This window comes from Primulina tabacum, chromosome 9, assembly GCF_025594145.1.
Source record: "Primulina tabacum isolate GXHZ01 chromosome 9, ASM2559414v2, whole genome shotgun sequence".
Classification (NCBI taxonomy): Eukaryota; Viridiplantae; Streptophyta; class Magnoliopsida; order Lamiales; family Gesneriaceae; genus Primulina; species Primulina tabacum.
In genome coordinates, this window is record NC_134558.1 from 1950364 (window position 1) to 1970766 (window position 20403).

The 20403-nt window shown below is 36.2% G+C and overlaps 2 protein-coding genes across 2 annotated transcripts; both read left to right on the plus strand.

Moving 5' to 3' along the window:
- The first annotated feature begins 13219 nt into the window (after window positions 1-13219).
- On the plus strand, window positions 13220-15141 carry LOC142556836 (transcription termination factor MTERF15, mitochondrial-like). Its single transcript, XM_075668341.1, has 2 exons — window positions 13220-13326; window positions 13515-15141. Exons 1-2 carry the CDS (start codon window positions 13259-13261, stop codon window positions 14617-14619), a joined length of 1173 nt encoding a protein of 390 aa, XP_075524456.1. The 5' UTR covers window positions 13220-13258; the 3' UTR covers window positions 14620-15141.
- Window positions 15142-16764: 1623 nt separating this feature from the next.
- On the plus strand, window positions 16765-17427 carry LOC142556415 (uncharacterized). The gene has a single exon (XM_075667875.1). The coding sequence runs from the start codon at window positions 16765-16767 to the stop codon at window positions 17425-17427; it is 663 nt and encodes a 220-aa protein (XP_075523990.1).
- The last annotated feature ends 2976 nt before the right edge of the window (window positions 17428-20403 follow it).

Here is a 20403-nt window from a genome sequence, read left to right on the forward strand (position 1 = left end):
GAGTAGGGTTTGCATTTCGTCAACATCCGATGCTTTTACTTCCGAGATATGTGCTAGCCCTTCAGTAGGTAGCAGAAATATATTGCCGAAATAGTTCTCATCAATGGTCAGTAGCTGACCATTGACAGTAGTAGCGATGTAGCCGGTGGTAGTGATATAGCCATTAGAGTAAAGATCTTGGATCTCTTTGGGATATATCTCTTGGGAAGATAATCCCAAAAATGATTCCAGATCAGCTGCTTCCAGTTTGTTGAATATGTTCTTCACGGTTTCATCTGGAACATTCATGATTGAAGTAAAGTTGATGGCCATAGCATTCAGGATATGATCAGGTAATTGATTTGCCATTGATAAGCTGATTTCTGCGAGAAGGAATGCTTAGAGTTTTGAATTTGCTCTGTAATTCGAAGTAAGCATAAAGGAAAACTGAAATGGAGCGGGTATAGTACATATGTAAGTGACTGTTTGAATTATTTGGACACGTGTCAGTCCAAGAAATTTTGAACAAAACGTGTGTTCGTGTGCTGAAACGTGTGTGAAAATTTAAATGGTTTACATAAGGCCACGTTTCAAAACACTATTCATTGAAAGACATTAATTAATGCGTAAACAATCAGTCACATCAGTTAATATGGAATCATTACTGATTAATCAGTTAACGTACTGGAGAAGATCACTTGGGGCAATAGCTGAGTGATCAGTTGTAGGCTAAGTCACATCAACTGAAGACCATCTGACTGATTTCTTCTCAATTAACAGATTAAATCAGATATTCTCCCTTAATAAATGCATATTTTATATTCTGGAAATTTAAACGACGGTTAAAATGACGTGTAATTAAAGAAAAGAAATCTTATGCTCAGAAGATGAATCGTTCAGGGTGATGATTGCGTCTCTTCAGTTGCCTTGAGCCTTGGCTATAAATAGGAATAACACGGTTAATCACAACTTATTAGCAAGTAGATATTAGTCTCAAATAGCAATGGCAGGAACGAGTGGTTCAAGGAGTCCAGATATGGCTGAAACATTTATGTTGTCAGCTGTGGAATCAAGGAAGCCAGTAATGGAAGATGAAGTTTTTGAGAAGATTTTGCATTTCTGGCTGAAGCTTCAAGACTATCAATCCTTCTAGCAGGGAGGATTAGTTGCTACCCCCAAACGGGTAGCAACGATGAGAAAGTATCGTCGGCGCATTCGCGTTGCTGATGAGGTGGACATCTTCACTGATGAAGGTGTCTACCTTCTGATGCTTATCAAGGAAAAGAGGACTCTGAAAGATTGCTATTTCATAGGACTTCCTAAAGACTTCTGTTGGGGGATTAACCACTTGGTTATCCTCGTGGAGGTCTGCAGTGAAAAAGAAAATTATTAATGTACGCACCTCTTTTTATAAATGAAATTTTATTTAGTTTATCGTTGTCTTTTTATATTTTTGCAAGCAAACTGAAGTCACATGAATAACACTGACTGATAATAACTAATTTAATGTTATTCAACTAACAACTGACTAACTGAGCAGTTACAACTGATAAGAATGACAGCTGGGATAACTTTAATCAAGATAAGTAAATTAAACCAAGTATATTTCGAAAGTGAGAAAACTTAGTCTCTGGTAATGGTTTGGTGAAGATGTCTGCAGCTTGTTGTTCAGTTGGAACATACTCCAGTCTGATAGCTTTCTTTAGAACATGATTTCTGATGAAATGATGCCTGACATCAATGTGCTTGGTCCTTGAGTGAAGAACTGGATTGTAAGTGATCGCAATTGTGCTTGTGTTGTCACAAAATATTGGCGATTCTTTAGCATCAACCCCATAATTCTTCAATTGTTGCTGAATTCAGAGCAGTTGGGCACAGAAGCTTCCAGCAGCAAGGTATTCTGCTTCAGTTGTGGAAGTAACAATGGATGCTTGCTTCATAATAAACCATGAGATCAGTTTGTCTCCTAGGAACTGATATGATCCACTAGTGCTTTTACGATATAGCTTACATCCTGCATAATCTGCATCTGAATATCCAACTAAATTGAAAGAAGAGTCTTTAGCATACCATAAACCAACATTTTGCGTGCCTTTAAGATATTTTAAAATTCGTTTGGCAGTAGAAAAATGTGACTGTTTAGGATTTGCTTGAAATCTAGCACACATGCAGACAAAAAATACAATATCAGGACGACTAGCAGTTAGGTACAACAATGAACCTCTTAAACCTCTGTAAAGTGTCGTCTCAACTGATATTCCCCCTTGATCATTGTCTAGCTTGACTGATGAACTCATGGGTGTACTTGCAGCTGAACATGTTTTCATGTCAAATTTCTTCAGCAACTCCTTCGTATATTTAGTCTGACTGATAAAAATATAAGTCACCAGTTGCTTCACTTGAAGAACGAGAAAGAATGTCAGTTCACCCATCATACTCATCTCAAATTTGTCCTGCATTAACTTAGCAAACTTCTTACATAATTTGTGGTTAGTTGGACCAAATATAATATCATCAACATAAATTTGTACCAGTAAAATATGATCATTTTTGGAAAATTTGAACAAGGTCTTATCAACTGATCCAACAGTAAAATCATGATCAGTTAAAAATTTTGATAGTGTCTCATACCAAGCTCTTGGAGCTTGTTTAAGACCATATAAAGCTTTGTTCAAATGATAGACATGATCAGGAAAAGAGTGATTGATAAAACCTGGAGGTTGGTCAACATAAACTTCTTCCTGTAACTGACCATTCAGGAAAGCACTCTTTACGTTCATCTGATAAACTTTAAAGTTCTTGAATGATGCATAGGCAAGGAACATTCTGATTGCTTCCAGTCTTGCAACTGGTGCATACGTTTCATCGTAGTCAATTTATTCCTCTTGCATATATCCTTGTGCTACCAATCTTGCTTTGTTGCGAGCAACTGTACCATCCTCATTCAGTTTGTTTCTGAATACCCATTTTGTACCTATAATAGTCTTACAAATTGGTCTTGGAACTAAGTTTCGGACATTGTTATGGGTAAACTGATAGCTCCTCTTGCATTGCATTTATCCAGTTAGGATCAGCAAGAGCTTCATCAGTTTTCTTCGGTTCCAGTTGTGAAACAAAAGCAGAATGAATAAATTAATTAAGCATTTGATTTCTAGTTATTACTGGATCAGATGGGTTACCAATTACCAATTCTGGAGGATGTGATTTCTTCCGTCTGAGCTCAGTATTTGTTGTGTCCATATCAACAACTGCTTCAGTTGGTAACTGAATGTTTTCAGTTTGGGTTTCAGTTGGAGCTGTATCAGTTGGTAACTGAATATTATCAATAGGCTCCACCAACTGATTATCAGAAGCAGCTTCCTGTTCAACTGATTGATCTAATACTTCTGGTTCAGGTGTTTGAAGGATGTTTTGATTGATATAATTCTCTTCTTCAATATCATCCTCCAAATTGATATCTGTAAATCGATGAACTAGCTCAACTGGATCAGTTGGCTTATTAGTTAGCATAGATTTATCGAACACAACATGAATTGACTCTTCAACATTTAAAGTGTTCTTGTTGAAGACTCTATAAGCTTTACTAACTGATGAATATCCAAGAAATAGTCTCTCTGCATATTTGATATCAAAAGCTTTTAACTGATTTTTGTCTTTATCAAGAATAAAACATTTGCAGCCGAATATTTTGAAGTATGAATCCTTACTTTTTCGTCCATGCCAGATCTCATATGGTGTTTTCACATGATTCTTGTTAATCATTGATCTGTTCTGAGTGTAACATGCAGTATTTATTGCTTCTGCCCAAAACTTTTGAGAAATACCAGAATCAGCAAGTATTGTTCTAGCAGCTTCTTTAAGGGTCCGATTTTTCCCTCAGCTACACCATTTTACTGAGGGGTTCTAGCTGCTGAGAGCTCATGCTTGATCCCAGTATTCTCTAAAAACGTTGAAAGAGTTTGATTGATGAATTCAGTCCCTCTATTAGACATTATTCGATCAATCCCAACTGATTTTTCATTTAATAATCTTTTAAAGAGTTTAATCAGTTCTGCAGCAGTTTGGTCTTTGGATTTGAGAAACATGACCCAAGTAAAATCTTGAAAAACTATCCACAACTGCTAAGGTGTATTTCATTCTCCCTAAACTTATGACTGGTATTGGACCAAAAAAATCCATATGTAACAGTTCTAAGCATCTGGAAGATGATTTACAACCCTTGTTTTTGAATGAAGATCTTACTTGCTTACCAAACTGACATGCTGAACAAGTTTTGTCTTTTGAAAAATCTATTTTGAGCAAACCAGTTACAAGATCATGATTACTCAGATGAGCAATAGATTTAAAGTTTAAATGGTTCAACTTCTTATGCCACAACCAGTTTTTAGAAGATTTGGAAGCAATGAAACAAACTGGTGCATAAAGTTGATCATTCCAATTGACTTTGTAAGTGTTTCCACAACGATTGCCAGTTAGAATGACCTCATCAGTTGAGTTCTTGACTGAACAATAATGTTAGTCAAATTGAACTGAGAATCCATTGTCGCATAACTGACTAATGATAATCAAGTTATACTTCAGATTCTCAACTAGTAAAATATCTTTGACAGTAAAGTTACCATGAATAAGCTTACCCTTACCCATAGTTTTACCTTTGGAGTTATCTCCAAAACTGATGTTTAGGTCCTGTGTATTTGACCAGTTGGGATAGTAGACTTGCATCCCTTGTCATATGCCTTGAGCATCCACTGTCTAGATACCAGGTGGATTCCTTGGTTGTACTTGTTACCTGCAATCACACACATTATATGATCTTGGTACCCATATTTATTTGGGTCCTGAACTGATTAGTCCTTTAGCAACTCAGACTTGGATTAATCTAACTGACTCTCCAGTTGCTGGGTTCCAAATGGTCTTTCTCGATTTTTGAGCAATAAGTGTGTGGAGTGAAGAATAAACAGTATGATTTGTTCTCTTTTTCAACTGACTGTTCTTTTGATACCGTTTCTGAACTGGCTTACAGTTGTAGTAATTGTAATAACCCTTCCTTGAGTACTGATTTTTATAACTGGATCGTTTAGGTACCAATTTCTTGAATCAGTTGAACTCTAAGAGTTATATCCAATTCCATACCGTTTGGCTTTGTTCTTACTTTCAATCGATTGAACAGCTGGTTTACTTGATTCTGAGAATTCATTTATCATAGTTGATTTTTTACAAAGATAATGTACTTTTCCTTTGTTTTCATTCAACTTTGGTTGTGTATTACTCGCAGAATTTTCAATATGACTGTTGAAACCTAAACAGTTTTATCATCAACTGATTTTTGTGCATTCTGCATTTCAGTTAATGTAACTGAAGACTTGTTCCAAACTTGAATCAGTTCAGTGTGTTTTGAAATTTCAGTTTTTAATTGATATATCAACGCTTGGTTCTCAACCATCTCAGCTTTTTGCTTTGCAATCTCCCTTTTTTAGACTCAACACTTCAAGTGATTCATCAGTTTCAGTTTTGTTGTCATTGGGATCATTTTGCTCATTTCTAATTTTTTCAAATGATTGAGCAAATTTTTGATACTCATTTACCATGTCGTATAATGTGGTATTGAGTTCCTCACGAGTGAAATCAGTAGAGCTAAAGTCAAATACATGTTTACTTGCTGACTTTAGTTCAGCATCATCTGCCATTAAGCATTTGACTTCTTCATCATCACTTGAACTGCTTGGGCTTTCAGGTTCTGACTCCTCACTGTCATTTTCCGCCCACTTAGATTTGCTCTCCTCAGCTAGAAGCACCTCATGTTTCTTTTTGAATGACTTCTTGTCATCCTTGGTTCTTGTTTTATGCTCATAGGGCTTCTTCCCTCTTTCAGCAGAGCCTCGACTGTCTTTCTTTGGTTTGGGACAGTCAGCAATGTAGTGACCAGTTTTGCCACAGTTGTAGCAAGTATAAAGTTATTCTTTGGAGTAGTTTTTCTGATATTATTTCTGGAAGTTTCCTTGATTTCTTTTCATAAATTTGCCAAACTTTCTGACAAACAATGACATTGCGTCATTGCTTAGCTGATCAGCAGACTTGTCAACTGAACCAGTTGGTTCCAGTCTGACAGCAGTTAAAGCAGTTGTGGTCGCTGGTGTGGAAGGTTCTCCTTCTCTGGTTTGTAATTCAAACTTGTTGGCCTTCAGATCAGCAAACAAGTCATGAAGTTCGACCTTGTTCAGGTCCTTTGATTCCCTCATTGCCATGGTCTTCACATCCCATTCTTTGGGAAGATCCCTGACAAATTTCAGTGCTACCTCTTTATTGGAATACACTTTTTCAAGTGCATTTAGCTCATTGATAGTGCTAATGACTCTTTCATCATATTCATGCATTGTTTCTCCAGACTTCATCTTGATGTTGTCAAATTTCTGATCCGCAATTGATAGCTTGTTCTCTTTAGTTTGCTCGTTTCCTTCACAAAGATGGATCAGTTTCTCCCATATTTTTTTGGCAGTTTTGCTCATTTTCACTTTGCTGAAAGTGACTTTATCCAACGTTTTATATAAGATATCCTTCGCCACATTGTCTAGATTGTCTTTCTTCTTATCTTCAGTTCTCCACTCTTCTCTGGGCTTCTCTATACGTTGTGGTGCCCCATCAGACATGGCTACAGTTGTGTTGGCTTTCAAAATCTTCATGGGTCCATCAGTAATGACGTACTACATATTATCGTCATGTGCAGCTAGATGAGCCTGCTTTCTAATTTTCCAATCGTCAAAATCTTCTCTGGAAAGCAATGGGATTTTATTGAAAGAAGACATGGTTATCAGTTTTGTGAATAAGAATATTCTGGGACAATATTCAACTTCTCTGATACCACTTGATAGGATCGGATATTTGGTTAAAAGAGTGTTTAGAAAAGAGGGTTTGAATAAACACTCTCAACTTTTCGAATCTTTTTGAAAGTTGAGTTCAGTTTAGTGATAAACTGATACTCGGAATCCTGTCGGTCAATATCACTCAGTTAACAATAAATTGTGGAATAAAACAGATTGGTAGATAGAATAAAAACTGAAATAAGAGCACAAGATTTTACGGATGTTCGGAGATTTCAAACACTCCTACGTCACCCCTTCTATCACAAGGATAGGATATTCACTAAAAGGCTTTGATCGATACAAAAGTTTGTACAGACCCACTTCAGTTTGGACTTAACACTGCCAAGACTGAAACTCTTAGTTTACAAAATACTTCACAGTATACAACTGAATTTAGCACAACTGATCTTCTACAACCTTTTTCAGAGCCATGATGATAGGATCGCTCTTTGCAAGAAATGGGGCCACTCGAGGTGTTGTTGACAAAAATTCTAACCAAGAACGGATATAATAGGGGTTAACAGATAAACTGCTGTCATCCGCAAATATATCTGTGTTTTTCCCATCCTGGCCATAAATATGCCTCTGCTTACAAGAAAGAACCACTATTAGGAAATTGCAACTCATTTTTAATCAACTGGAAAATAACGCTGAGCTTTAAAGCTCGAAAAAGTAGCCTTGATTGCTACGAATATGTGCGATAAGCGTGAGCTTTTGATTTTTGAATGTAAGCAGTAATTTCAGCAGGGTAATAACAAGCTTATTGAAATAGTAGGTCAATCCATTTTCAACTGCTTCCCATCTGCTATTTATAGACTTCCCTTCAACTGTAATATTAAATGAAATTTGAATCTTTTTATCCGTTGGTTTGCCATGTCAACATTCTTCTGACATTCGTACACTGTAGCTATATTGCGGCATTCCCTCTATCTGTTGCAGTCTGCTTTTGTACTATTGTCGGTTAAACGTCCATTTCATTGATGTATACAGCTGAAAGATCAGTTGATAGGTAATAGCCGATAAGCTCACGGCTGAAAGTAGCAACTGATCAGTTTCCAACTGATCAGTCAGTTGTCTGCATAAATTCAGTTGAGTTGGTTCAGTTGTCTTCGTTAACTTGCGCGTTAATCTTCAGTTACGGCAACTATCAGTTTGAGTATATTTGTTCAGTTCTTTGATCAGTTTTGTAAGGTCCAAAATTAAGACGACGTAATCCAACTGCATGCGAATCTAGAAATAATGGAAAAATGAGTAATTAACTGATTTTAATTGCTATTTGAGTTTGTGACATACATGCTTACCTGTTAAATATGATTTTATTTTCATCATGCATAAAATTGTATTTTTTAAGGAATATTAAGTGACGATCGAGGAACGGGGACCGAGGGCTGATAATGTAAAATGTTTTTATTAAATAATTATTTTTAATTATTTAAATTATGGTTGATGCTTTTTAGTATTTTTGAAAATAAGGGGGTTTTGAGGTGATTTTATACGCCGGAGCCTAAATTTTATCGGTATTGGTTTTCAACAAAAATGCGAGTTTTTTTGGCAAACCCGGCTAATAAATTCACAAATTTATTTAACAAAAACTTTGTTATTATTTTATTAAATCCTAATTAAAACTAATGGGTTTAATTTAAAGGCTTAATAGGCCTAAAACCTAGTTAGTAATTTAATTAGTATATATATTGTAATAAAACACCTAAAACCCTATACTTTGCACAAAACCTCACGGCCACCCTATTTTATAATCTGGAAACTCTCCCCACCCCACCCTACACACACACGGCACACATCATATCATCCTAGGAGAATTTCGAAGGGGTTCAAGTGGAGATCAAGCCAAGGTTTGCGTCCCGTTCTTCGTCGTCAAAGAATTTTCGTGCGTATATAACGCAAAGGCACGCCATACATCTCCTTTTTCTCATCCATCATATCATATTAATGTTTGAATTATTATATGCAGGAAGAACATGAAATATTTTCAGAATTTTCGGATTTACTCATGTGCATGTTGTGAACTATTGATTTTATGCATAAATTCATGCCTTGTTCGTATTTAGGGGCTGCCATGATGTTAGGTTGTGGCCAGGTAAGGTTTATACAGGTTTTAGGGTCACACACACTTAGCCTAAACACCACAAATTATCGGCAGAAGCAAACCTTAGCAGGAACCGTATAACTTGCTGTCAAGGGGTTTGGGGGTGATCGGGTTCACGAGGGAGAGGCTGGCATGGTCTTGGTTTAGGGCCAGGGCTCAGGCCAGGCTGTCAAGGGTTAGGGCGAGAGTCCTAGCCAAGCTAGGACTCGAACCAAGGGCTAGGGAAAGAGTCCTAGCCATGCTAGGACTCTACCCGAGAAAACGCGCAGCACGCGTAGGGAGCTGAGACTTCCAGGGGCTTGGGGGCTCGGTCTGGGGCTCAAGGTCCGGGTCAAGGCGATGCACTAGAGTCCTAGGAGGGTGAACGGGGGGTGGTGCAAGGGCTGGGCTCGTTGGTTCAAGGGTTGGGAAGCAAATCAAAGAATCCTACACCACTAGGAGTCTCGGCCAGAATAGGTGGGTCTTGGGGTGGCTCATTTTTGGGGTTTGGGTTGGTGTCTTGATGAAGTAAGGGTCCAGTAGGTTAATTTAGGAGGTTGGTCAAGTTTTGGATCAGCATGGTTCGGGGGTAACTCGTGAAAATCGAAATTTGGCTCGGGGCCGAAGTTTAGGTGTCAATTAAGGTTTTTAAATAAAGAAAAATTGGAAAACGGCTCACGGGGGTCGAGTCATGGTCCATAAGGGCTAAAATAATATAAAAAGACTAAATTATGAATTTAGAAATTTTATATTAAAGTTTGAGATTTTTCGGAATTAAAACACCGTCAAAACGATTAATTAAAGATTAATTGAAAACTCTAGCTTTTAAGCTAAATAAAATTATGTAAATTTTAATTTAAGCCTAAATAGTTATTTGGGACATGTTAGAGTCAAGAAATCAAGAAAAAAGTCAAAATCGTAAAATATCAAATCCAGGGGTAAAACGATCTTTTTACACCGGAAAAATTAGTAAACGTCAAGGCAGTGCCCTAAATGCTATTTTATGATATTATGACTATTTTTGAATGTTTATGAGATGTTCATGATTAATTATGATTTATTTAAATGTCCGTGAATTTTTATGATTTAAGGTTGACATTTAAAAGACATGTTGCATGCTTGGTTTCAAAAACAAAATGTTATGTTATGCATGATTTTTATAAAGTGATGAGAATGTTAAATGTTGAAGGAAGTTAAGTAATTGTGACTAATTCGTTAATGTTGGAGATGTCGTGAGGTGACGGTCCCATTGGGAGCCCGACGATCGTGTTTCTATTATTACGAATATGAGGTTATGAGGTTTGAGCTAAGAATGGGAATATCATTAGGGGAGAAGGCCCCAGAGGGAGCCCATTTATGGGAGAAGGCCCCAGAGGGAGCCCCGACGATCGTATTTCTATTCGAATCATGATAGGCCAAGGCTCAGTTGACCGATGAGAGTGTTGCTGATGTCCCCGCCGCCCAGTACTGTGGTTTCATGTAGATGGATCCATCGATTTTTCATGTTCATGTCATGTCAGAAAAATCACAATTAACGATCTGAATTCAACAAAAAGGAAAAGGAAAAATGTTTATGATCATGAAAAATGTTTTATGTCATGTCATGTGGAGGAAAAAGGAAAAGGTTAAGGTTTATGTTATGCATGTCATGAAAATGTTTATGCTTAAAGTTGATGCATCATTATGAAAATGTTTCTATTTGAAGTTTATGCATCCTCATGAAAAACGATATTTTAAGTACAAGTATTTTTCACTGTTATATGTTGACTGTATTACGTATTATTCGTTATTAAGATTATGGTGTGTTGAGTCTTTAGACTCACTAGGTGTGGTGGATGCAGGTGGTTTGGAGGGAGGACTTGATGGATGATTTTGCTGGACTGTCGGTGCACACAACCCGAAGACCAGCGCTTCTATTTTTTCGCATTACGTTTTAGGATTATGACTTCAGTTAAAGATTTTTAGACTATTTATTTATGCTTTTGAGGGAATTTTTGAGAGGTTTATTATGAGCTATACTTTTCAAATTATTGCTTTTCTAGGTTTGGTAAAACAGTAGACGATTTCAATTTTTATGACTATTTCATTTGATTTTTAAAAGGCTAGTTGGGTGATGTTATATTTCAAAGGAGCATAAAAATATTTTTATGTGATGCCCGGTAAAAAAAAAAGGGATAGAAAAAAAAATTTCTAGTACTTTTAAAGCAATAAAAAGGGCAGACGTTTCAAGTTTGTTCATCCGATTAAGCACTCCGTTTGTCAAACAGCCGAAATTTAATTTCCAACAGATATAATATCTTGGATTTTATTAGAGTCTTATTCTTAATAAACTCTTATTTCCATGTTTGTAAAATCTTGTTCTCATGAAAAGATAATTAGGTCAAGATATGAAGATCTATATATTTGGATTATTGAGAGGGGAAGGATGGACGGCTTGGAGAGGATCTTTACGCAGCTGCTGAATTTTTGCTTTGAACGTACACGACGTTCAGAGTTGGAGACAATTTTCGTGCAGAAGAATTTGAGTGATCGACTCACGTTTATGTCGTGTTGCTGATTGCTGTTGAAGATACGTGCAGAACAACACTGACGCAGAGTGTGTGTTCTTCTATTGTTTTTAAGCAACTTTAGTTTATGCATCTTGTGTTTTAGTTTCGTTTAATTTGATGCATTGTAATTCCTTGTAGTGTCAAAGAATTTGGTTTTGTTACTTTCACTAATATTATTTTGGGTTAACAATTTACATCCATTTCTAGTGAATTTTAGCCATGAGGCGTTGAACATTGTGCATAATTTAAAACTGGAGTTTATTCATCAAAAGTTTACATGTGTGATAAATAATTCAATTTCCGCTGCATGTTGTGTCATCGTGTTGACAACACCAAAGCACAACACTAAGTTTTGATACACACAATATATTAATTCATGTACGTTCATGATCAAGATCTCTTTCACATATGATCTCTGTATCTTTCTCTCTTTTGTTTTTTATGAAAAAATTTCACTTGTACTACATTGCTAATGTCATTAGTAATGATTCAAGGAGACTCGAGGGCATGATTTTAAACCTTGTAATGGTCGCATGCAGAGATGGTGGGTACTTTTAGTTTGGCTGTTCTTTTATGCAGTTTGATCTCAAAGTCTGATTTGTATGTTCTCCACTCGATGCAAGATTCTTTTGAATTTATCTTTCCGCGAGATCGATAATCCCAAAAACACCAGATCCGTGATCAAAATTTTCACTTCCGTTGGGCTTGGTGGAATCACATCACACGAGAGTATCTCAAGAACATGCCACGACTCATCATGCAACAGCAGAAAGCTATATCTGAAAAATAGGAAAAATTAAGATTAGTAATCCAAGTACCAGATTTTCAACAAGAACCGTTCATTCATCCTTTGTACAACAATTTGGCCTTGATATCCCCAGAAAGTACTGTTTGTATTCAATGATTCCTCTACCTCTATGATGAGATTAGTTGATATATTATTTCACTCGTCTATGTAGGAATCTCCGAATATTAATGTTTAATGTACATAAACAAATATCTGCATTGATTATATCATTTTATTTAATTTCGATTATGATTTTAAGTTGTGTGTTACTTTTATAGAATTTATGTTTACTACTCTCTATCATACTAAATAAAATATAAATGTTTTTATATAATATTATGTTTTCAATTTTTTTAAAAGAATGTCAGTAAATTGTTATTATTGTTATGTATAGAACTTCAAAATATGTATTTTAATTAAAATTTAATATAAATATTTTTAACATGTCCAGAAAATAATTAATTTTTAAATCAAAATTTAATATAAATATTTTTAACATGTCCAGAAAATAATTAATTTTTAAATCAAAATTTATTCATATAATAAATGACAAAAAATTTGACTTTTTAAAAAATGTTTATTTATTTTTTAAATTTTGATAAACAAAATAATATAAATTTTTTAAATATTTTTATATTCTTTTTATTTATAGCAGTTCCATCTTAACTAAGATAATAAGTCAATTTAACGACAAAATAATCTTATAATAATTTGAGCATTATTTCATATGATATTAATATTTTGATATAATAATTTTTGATAATAAAATTTAAATATATTTATTATATTAAATCAATAATTTTAAATCATTATTCAAACACTAATATTTTCTAATTTTAATCATTAATTATATAAAATAACACTATCATACGGGGTGAAATATTAATTAAAAAAAATACACTAAACTTTTTGCAAAAATATGAAATGTTACATTTTCAAAACTAATATGAAAGGTCGAATACCTATTTGCTCCCGACTCTTTTTTACACCTCTGAAAAAAATGTGGAGGTCGGAGTCGAGATGGAGATCACTCGCTCGACGATTTCATTCTGCTTCGAAGAAATACATGTGAGTTTTTTCCCCTACTGTAATTGTACTTGTAAGATTTTAGCAATGTTTCTTGCTTACCGTAAATTCTTGCCGATCAAAATTTCTGCGGCGGATTCGATCGCTTTTTCGCTTGCTCTTCTTCACAAAAATCATGAACCCACTTTGCTGAGAAGCTGTAAAATCCAATGCTTTGTCAATCTGTGTAGTCTTGTGGACACGGACTCCTCTGGGTTGTCCTCAAAAACTGGAAGAAAGAGTTGTAAATCTGAGAAGCAATTAGAGAACGAGAAATCTTGCACGTTTTCATTCTTGATTAATTCGTGTGGGTTGTCTCCAGAATTGGCCGTTTCTGTATCTGAGAAAGTGCGGTTTGAAAACACAGAAAAACCTAATTTTGTTGTGACAATGTTAAAGAACTATGGTTTTAGTCAAAAACAGATTGCCCGTGTTGTTTGTAAGAGACCCAAGATTCTTATGTGCAAAAAGAAGGCCCTTCTGCCCAAGCTCGAATTTTTCCAATCTGTTGGGTTTCCGATGGCTCAGCTTGCGAATGTAATTGCTAGAGACCCTACCTTGTTGAGTAGAAGTTTGGAGAATCAGCTGATTCCAAGTTACAACTTTCTGAAGAGTATGCTTGTAACTGATGACAGGGTAGCTATCGCCATGCAGCAGTCAAGGAGGATTTCTCGGCAGAATCCGACTAAGAATATTGCTCCGAATGTTGCAGTTTTGAGGGAACTTGAGGTACCTGAATCGTGTATCATGTTGTTATTGACACATCATCCAGAGACGCTTGTGGAAGAAACTGACGTGTTTAAGGAAGCTGTGAAAAAAATATTGGAAATGGGATTTGATCCTTTGAGATCTACATTTGTGTTAGCTTTACACGTCGTTGCTGAGAAGACTAATAGAAGGATTTGGGATCAGTGTTATGAGACTTACAGGAGCTGGGGATGGTCAAAAGATGATGTCTACTTGGCCTTTAGGAGGCATCCTAATTGCATGATATTGTCTCAAAATAAGATCTCTAGAACTATGGATTTTCTTGTTAACAATATGGGGTGGGACTCCCAAATCGTTCTAAGTTGCCCAGCAGTTCTGCTGTTTAATTTGGAAAAAAGGATAATTCCCAGATGCTCTGTCATTCAGGTTTTGTCTTCCAGGGGTTTGATTTCCAAAGAAGTTAAATTGAGTGTCTTTTTACTGCCTTCGGAGGCTCGTTTCTTGGAGAAATTCGTGACTAAGTATGAGGAGGAGGTTCCTCAACTCTTTGATGTTTACAAAGGGGGGATTGGTCTCGAGGATCTGTGATATCTTAGTAATAGTTTTTGTGTTGGTTTTGTCTCACAACGCTGACTCTTATGCATGCGATTTACAGAATACTCAGCTTATTCATTGCAAAGCTTTGCCAGTTGCAGGAAACTTCCGACGTTGATCATCAATTCCATTTATCACACTTTAAAGGATATTTTATTGCCAATCAATTCCATTTATCACACTTGTTCTTCCTACGTACAGTAAGTTGAGTTTGTACACACCATGTATGTTTAAGCATTAACGTGGAAAACTCGACTTTTGTTTAAATATGTCGACAGGTTTGTGACCTTTACATAGACCCACGGCGTCCTGGTAGAATAGGGCGTATGCGATTTTATGTAGACGGGATGAATGATGTTAAAGATTCGGCACAAAGAGCCTTAGATTTCTACAATCAGAAACAAGTACTTGGACAATATTTATTTAACATTATTTACATATATCTAGCCTTCATACTTTGTTTTTCAATGTATTTTTGGGTTTGGTTATAGGAAAGATTTTCTCAGTCAAGAAGGTCGCCAAGCTTAACATCATATTGTTGGATCAATTTATTTATATGGGCTTATATGTGAATAATTATGTGTTGTGGGTTGTCTATTAAGTTAAGCCCAAAATAAAGTGATCAATTAATGTTTCGGATTATTGGGCTTTAATGTATCTAATGGGCTGTGGGCCTTTAATGTGTAGAGACATAAGTGTAATTTCTGTTTTTATGATGGGTTAAAACAGAAATATCAGAAGATTTTGATAAACATTATCTATAAATATGGGTCATGGTCCCCAGATCTCGCGTTATCACTTTCACTATTCTCTCCCCTATTAAGAAAATAGTTCTGAAGAGAAACTAAAGGATTCTCTCAAGGAAAGAGCGCGTAGATCTGGAAGATCAAGACACGTTCTAAGGATTCAGGATTATGGCTTCAGGTACGCTTCCGCTTAAGTTTTCAGTCAAATTCTTAATGATTTAACGTGATGGATTCTGCGGTTTATGGGTTTTCCCCAACAAGTGGTATCAGAGTCATTCATGTTTGAATCATTGAGATTTGTGTAAATTTTTGGATACTATTTGGATCCAGATCTGAAAAATAAAATTTTATTTTAAATTTTTTTGATATGGCTTCAGATCTGAAAAATATATTGATATATTTTCAGATCTGAAAATATTTTGATATGTTTTCAGATCTGAAAATTATTTTGGTTTAGATCTGAAAATTTTTTGATATAGTTTCAGATCTGAAAAATATTTTGGTTGAAAACCAAATCTTTTAAAGTTTCAATTTTGGTAAAAAGATTTGGTTGTAAATTTTAAAGATTTGGTATAAGATTTCGATTTTCCTTCCAGTTTTTGTTCAACAAAATATTTTAGAAGAAAATTGAAAATTCGGATTTTTTTTTTTTTTTTTTAAAAAGGTACGGATTCGGGCCGGGTCGTACGGACCCGGGCCGACTCGACCTGTACGGATTCGGGTCGGGTCGTACGGAACCGGGTCGACCCGGCCCGTACGGAATTTCCGAAATTTAAAAAAAACTCTTTTTTTTTCGGTTCAGGTTTATTCGGTTAAGTTTAAATTTTCATTAATTCAAATAATGATAAGGTTATATGTATTTTTAAAATTGATTAATTGAAATAAAATGTCGCCAAAGTGACCTCTTTTATGGAAATTAATTTTATTTTGAAATATAAAAGGATTTTGAGTATATGTGGTTTATATGAATAATGATCGGCCCAAATGAAGGTTAATATTTAATATAATTACATATGCACTTGTGATGGTAAACATGTGATGATTGTTCGGTTTTTTGTGTGAATAATAAATCGACCCAAAGGAAGGTTGTTATTTGACATGATAGTTACTATCAGTGTTTGACTGCTGCGCCTAGGATATCACTTACAAGTTAATCTTTTGTCCAAAGATGAAACATTAATGGAGTGCTCGATATTCTGTTGATGGGATTTACATTATTTGAATTTATTGATTATTTTATTTGGATATTTGGTTGAAGCATGTATGTTTTGTTTTTGTTCTCTGTTCAGATTTGACTCCTGCAAATATTCATTCCAATATAAATTCTATTCCTATGTTAAATGGCTCGAATTTTAAATCGTGGCAAGAAAATTTATTGATAGGTCTCAGAGTCATGGATTTAGACCTTGCAATAAGGATTGACTCTCCTCCCGTCATTACGGATAAGATTACCTCTGATGAAAAGAGGGAGTTTGAAAAGTGGGAGAGATCGAATCGCATGTGTATGATGATCATGAAGAGGGCCATTCCAGAAACATTCAGGGGCACAATGTCTAGCGACATTGCTACTGCTAAGGCTTTCCTTCAAGACCTCGAAAAGAGGTTTGCTAAAAGTGAAAAGTCTGAAATTGGTACACTTTTGGCAAGCCTCGTTTCAATGAGGTACAGAGGTAAAGGCAACATCAGAGTGTACATTATGGAAATGTCTCATCTTGCTTCAAGATTGAAAGCACTGAAGCTTGACCTCTCTGAGGACTTGCTGGTGCATCTGGTTTTGATATCTCTTCCTCCTCAGTTTAACCAGTTCAAGGTGAGCTATAACTGTCAGAAAGAGACTTGGTCTCTGAATGAGCTCATCTCGCACTGTGTCCAGGAAGAGGAAAGGTTGAAGCAAGACAAGAAAGAAAGTGCTCATTATGCCTCTACCTCGAAGGTTAAAGGAAAGAAAAGGAAGGATAAAGAAGCTGCGGATACACAGCCTCCGAAGAAACAACAGAAGAATCCTAGTGATTCTCAAAGTTCTGGTTGTTTTTCTGTGGCAGTGATGGGCATATGAAGAAGCAGTGCAGTAATTATCACGCTTGGTGTGCTAAGAAAGGTATGCTTCTGAATATGGTTTGTTCTGAGGTTAATTTAACTTCAGTGCCTAGACACACGTGGTGGATAGATTCTGGTGCAACAACTCACATCAGTGTGTCTATGCAGAGTTGTCCTAGATTGCCGAAAACCAAGTGATACTGAAAGATTCATCTATGTTGGTGACGGCAACAAAGTTGAAGTTGAAGCAATATGAAATTTTAGATTATTGTTAAAGACTGGAATATATTTGGATCTTTATGAAACATTTGTTGTGTCGTCTTTTAGACGAAATTTGATTTCCATTTCTGCATTGGACAAATTTGGTTATTCTTGTTTTTTTGGAAATGGAATATTCAGTTTGTTTCTCGATTCAAAATTGGTTGGTTCTGGTTCTTTATCAGGATACGATAATCTTTATTCTTTGGATGTTATTGCTTTATTTAATGAATCCCTGCAAACAAGTAGATGCACTAAAAGAAAATTAACCAGTGAGAATTCAGCTGCGTTATGGCACAAAAGATTGGGTCATATCTCTGAAAAGAGAATAAGGAGACTCGTGTCACACGAAATTCTCGAATCCTTTAGATTACACAGATTTTAATAATTGTGTTAATTGTATAAAGGGAAAACAAACCAACAAAAGGAGATTTGAAGCCAACAGGTGTTAAGGCGTCTTAGAACTTATACATACTGATATTTATGGACCATTCCCTTCGGCTTCTTGGAATGGTCAACAGTATTTTATAACGTTCATAGAAGATTTTTCAAGATATGGCTTCATTTATCTCATTCATGAAAAGGCACAGTCATTGGATGTGTTAAAAAACTATAAAGCTGAAGTTGAAAATCAACTTGGCTTAAAGATTAAAAGCCTTAGATCTGACCGTGGTGGTGAATACTATAGTAGATATGACGGTTCAGGTGAACAACGTCCAGGACCTTTTGCTAGATTCCTGGAGGAATGCGGTAGCGTCCCACAGTACACTATGCCGGGTTCGCCCACTATGAATGATGTTGCTGAAAGACGAAACATAACGCTTAAGGACATGGTGAGGAGTATGATCAGTCATTCTACCTTACCAGAATCACTCTGGGGAGAAGCACTAAAGACCGCAGCATATATCCTTAACAGGGTTCCAACTAAGGCAGCGACCAAAACCCATTATGAACTTTGGACGGGTAAAAATCTCAGTCTTAAGCATCTGCACTTTTGGGGATGTCCAGCTGAGGCAAGGCCTTACAAGCCTAATGAAAAGAAACTGGACTCGAGGACGATTATTTGTTATTTTATTGGATACCCTGAAAGATCCAGGGGGTACAAGTTTTATGATTCCACGAGTAAGTCGATTTTTGAGTCAGGAAATGCCCGGTTCTTTGAGGATGTTGAGTTTGCGGGGGGAGATAAAGTAAGGGATATTGTCTTTGAAGAGGAATATGTAAATATTCCCACATGTGTCTTGGACATTGATCAGGATCATATTCCTCACTTTGACCAATACACAATACAGGAAGACAATATTAGAGATCCTCTCATTCCAGATGAACAAACTCAAGCACCTCCAGAACCTATGCCATTAAGGAGAACTACTAGAGAGCGGAGAAATGCAGTGCCAGATGAGTACATTGTATTTATTCAAGAACATGAGGCAGACATTGGATTGATGGAGGATGATCCTATTAACTTCCGTCAAGCCATGGAAAGTTCTAACTCTCAAAAGTGGAATGATGCCATGAATGAGGAGATAAAGTCCATGAAGGAGAATGACGCATGGGATCTTGTCCCATTGCCTAAAGGTACGAAACCCATTGGTTGCAAATGGATATTTAAAACCAATAGGGATTCGAAAGGCAATGTGGAAAGATATAAGGCTCGTCTTGTCGCTAAAGGCTTTACACAGAATGAAGGCATTGATTATAAAGAGACTTTCTCTCCGGTTTCTTCGAAAGACTCTTTAAGGATTATAATGGCTTTTGTGGCGCATTTCGATCTTGAGCTTCATCAGATGGATGTAAAGACTGCGTTTCTAAATGGTGACATTGATGAAACGATTTATATGGTGCAGCCAGAAAATTTTGTGTCCAAAGACACAAATAATATGGTTTGCAAATTAAAGAAATCCATCTATGGGCTCAAGCAGGCATCTCAACAATGGTATTTCAAATTTCATCAAATGATCATCTCGTTTGGTTTTGAGATGAATTTGGTCGATGATTGTGTGTACCATAAGTTCAGTGGGAGTAAGCATATTTTTCTGGTTTTATATGTTGATGACATTCTGCTCGCTAGCAACGATATAGAGTTGTCGCATGAAACCAAGAGATTTCTATATAAGAATTTTGAGATGAAAGGTCTTGGTGATGCATCTTTTGTACTGGGTATTCAGATACATCGGGATCGTTCTCCGGGTATTCTTGGATTATCTCAGAAAAGCTATATCGAGAAAGTTCTCAAGCGATACGGGATGCAAGATTGTAAACCAGCAGATATCCCTGTGGCTAAGGGAGACAAATTTAGTCTCAAACAATGCCCAAAGAATGATTTTGAGGAAAGAGAAATGCAGAAGGTTTCCTATGCATCTGCAGTGGGGAGTCTGATGTATGCTCAGGTTTGTACACGTCCAGATATTGCGTACGTGGCAGGAATGTTGGGACGATATTTAAGTAATTCAGGAGTGGAACATTGGAAAGCAGTCAAAAGGGTTTTACGGTACCTACAGAGAACAAAAGACTACATGCTCACATATCGGAGGTTGGATCAGCTTGAGATCATTGGGTATACTGACTCCGAATTTGCTGGATGCCAAGATAGTATGAAATCTACGTCAGGCTACATTTATCTCCTTGCTGGAGGTGCCATTTCCTGGAAGAGTGCTAAACAGTCTCTTATAGCTTCTTCCACCATGGCAGCTGAGTTTGTAGCGTGTTATGAGGCATCCAATCATGAAATATGGCT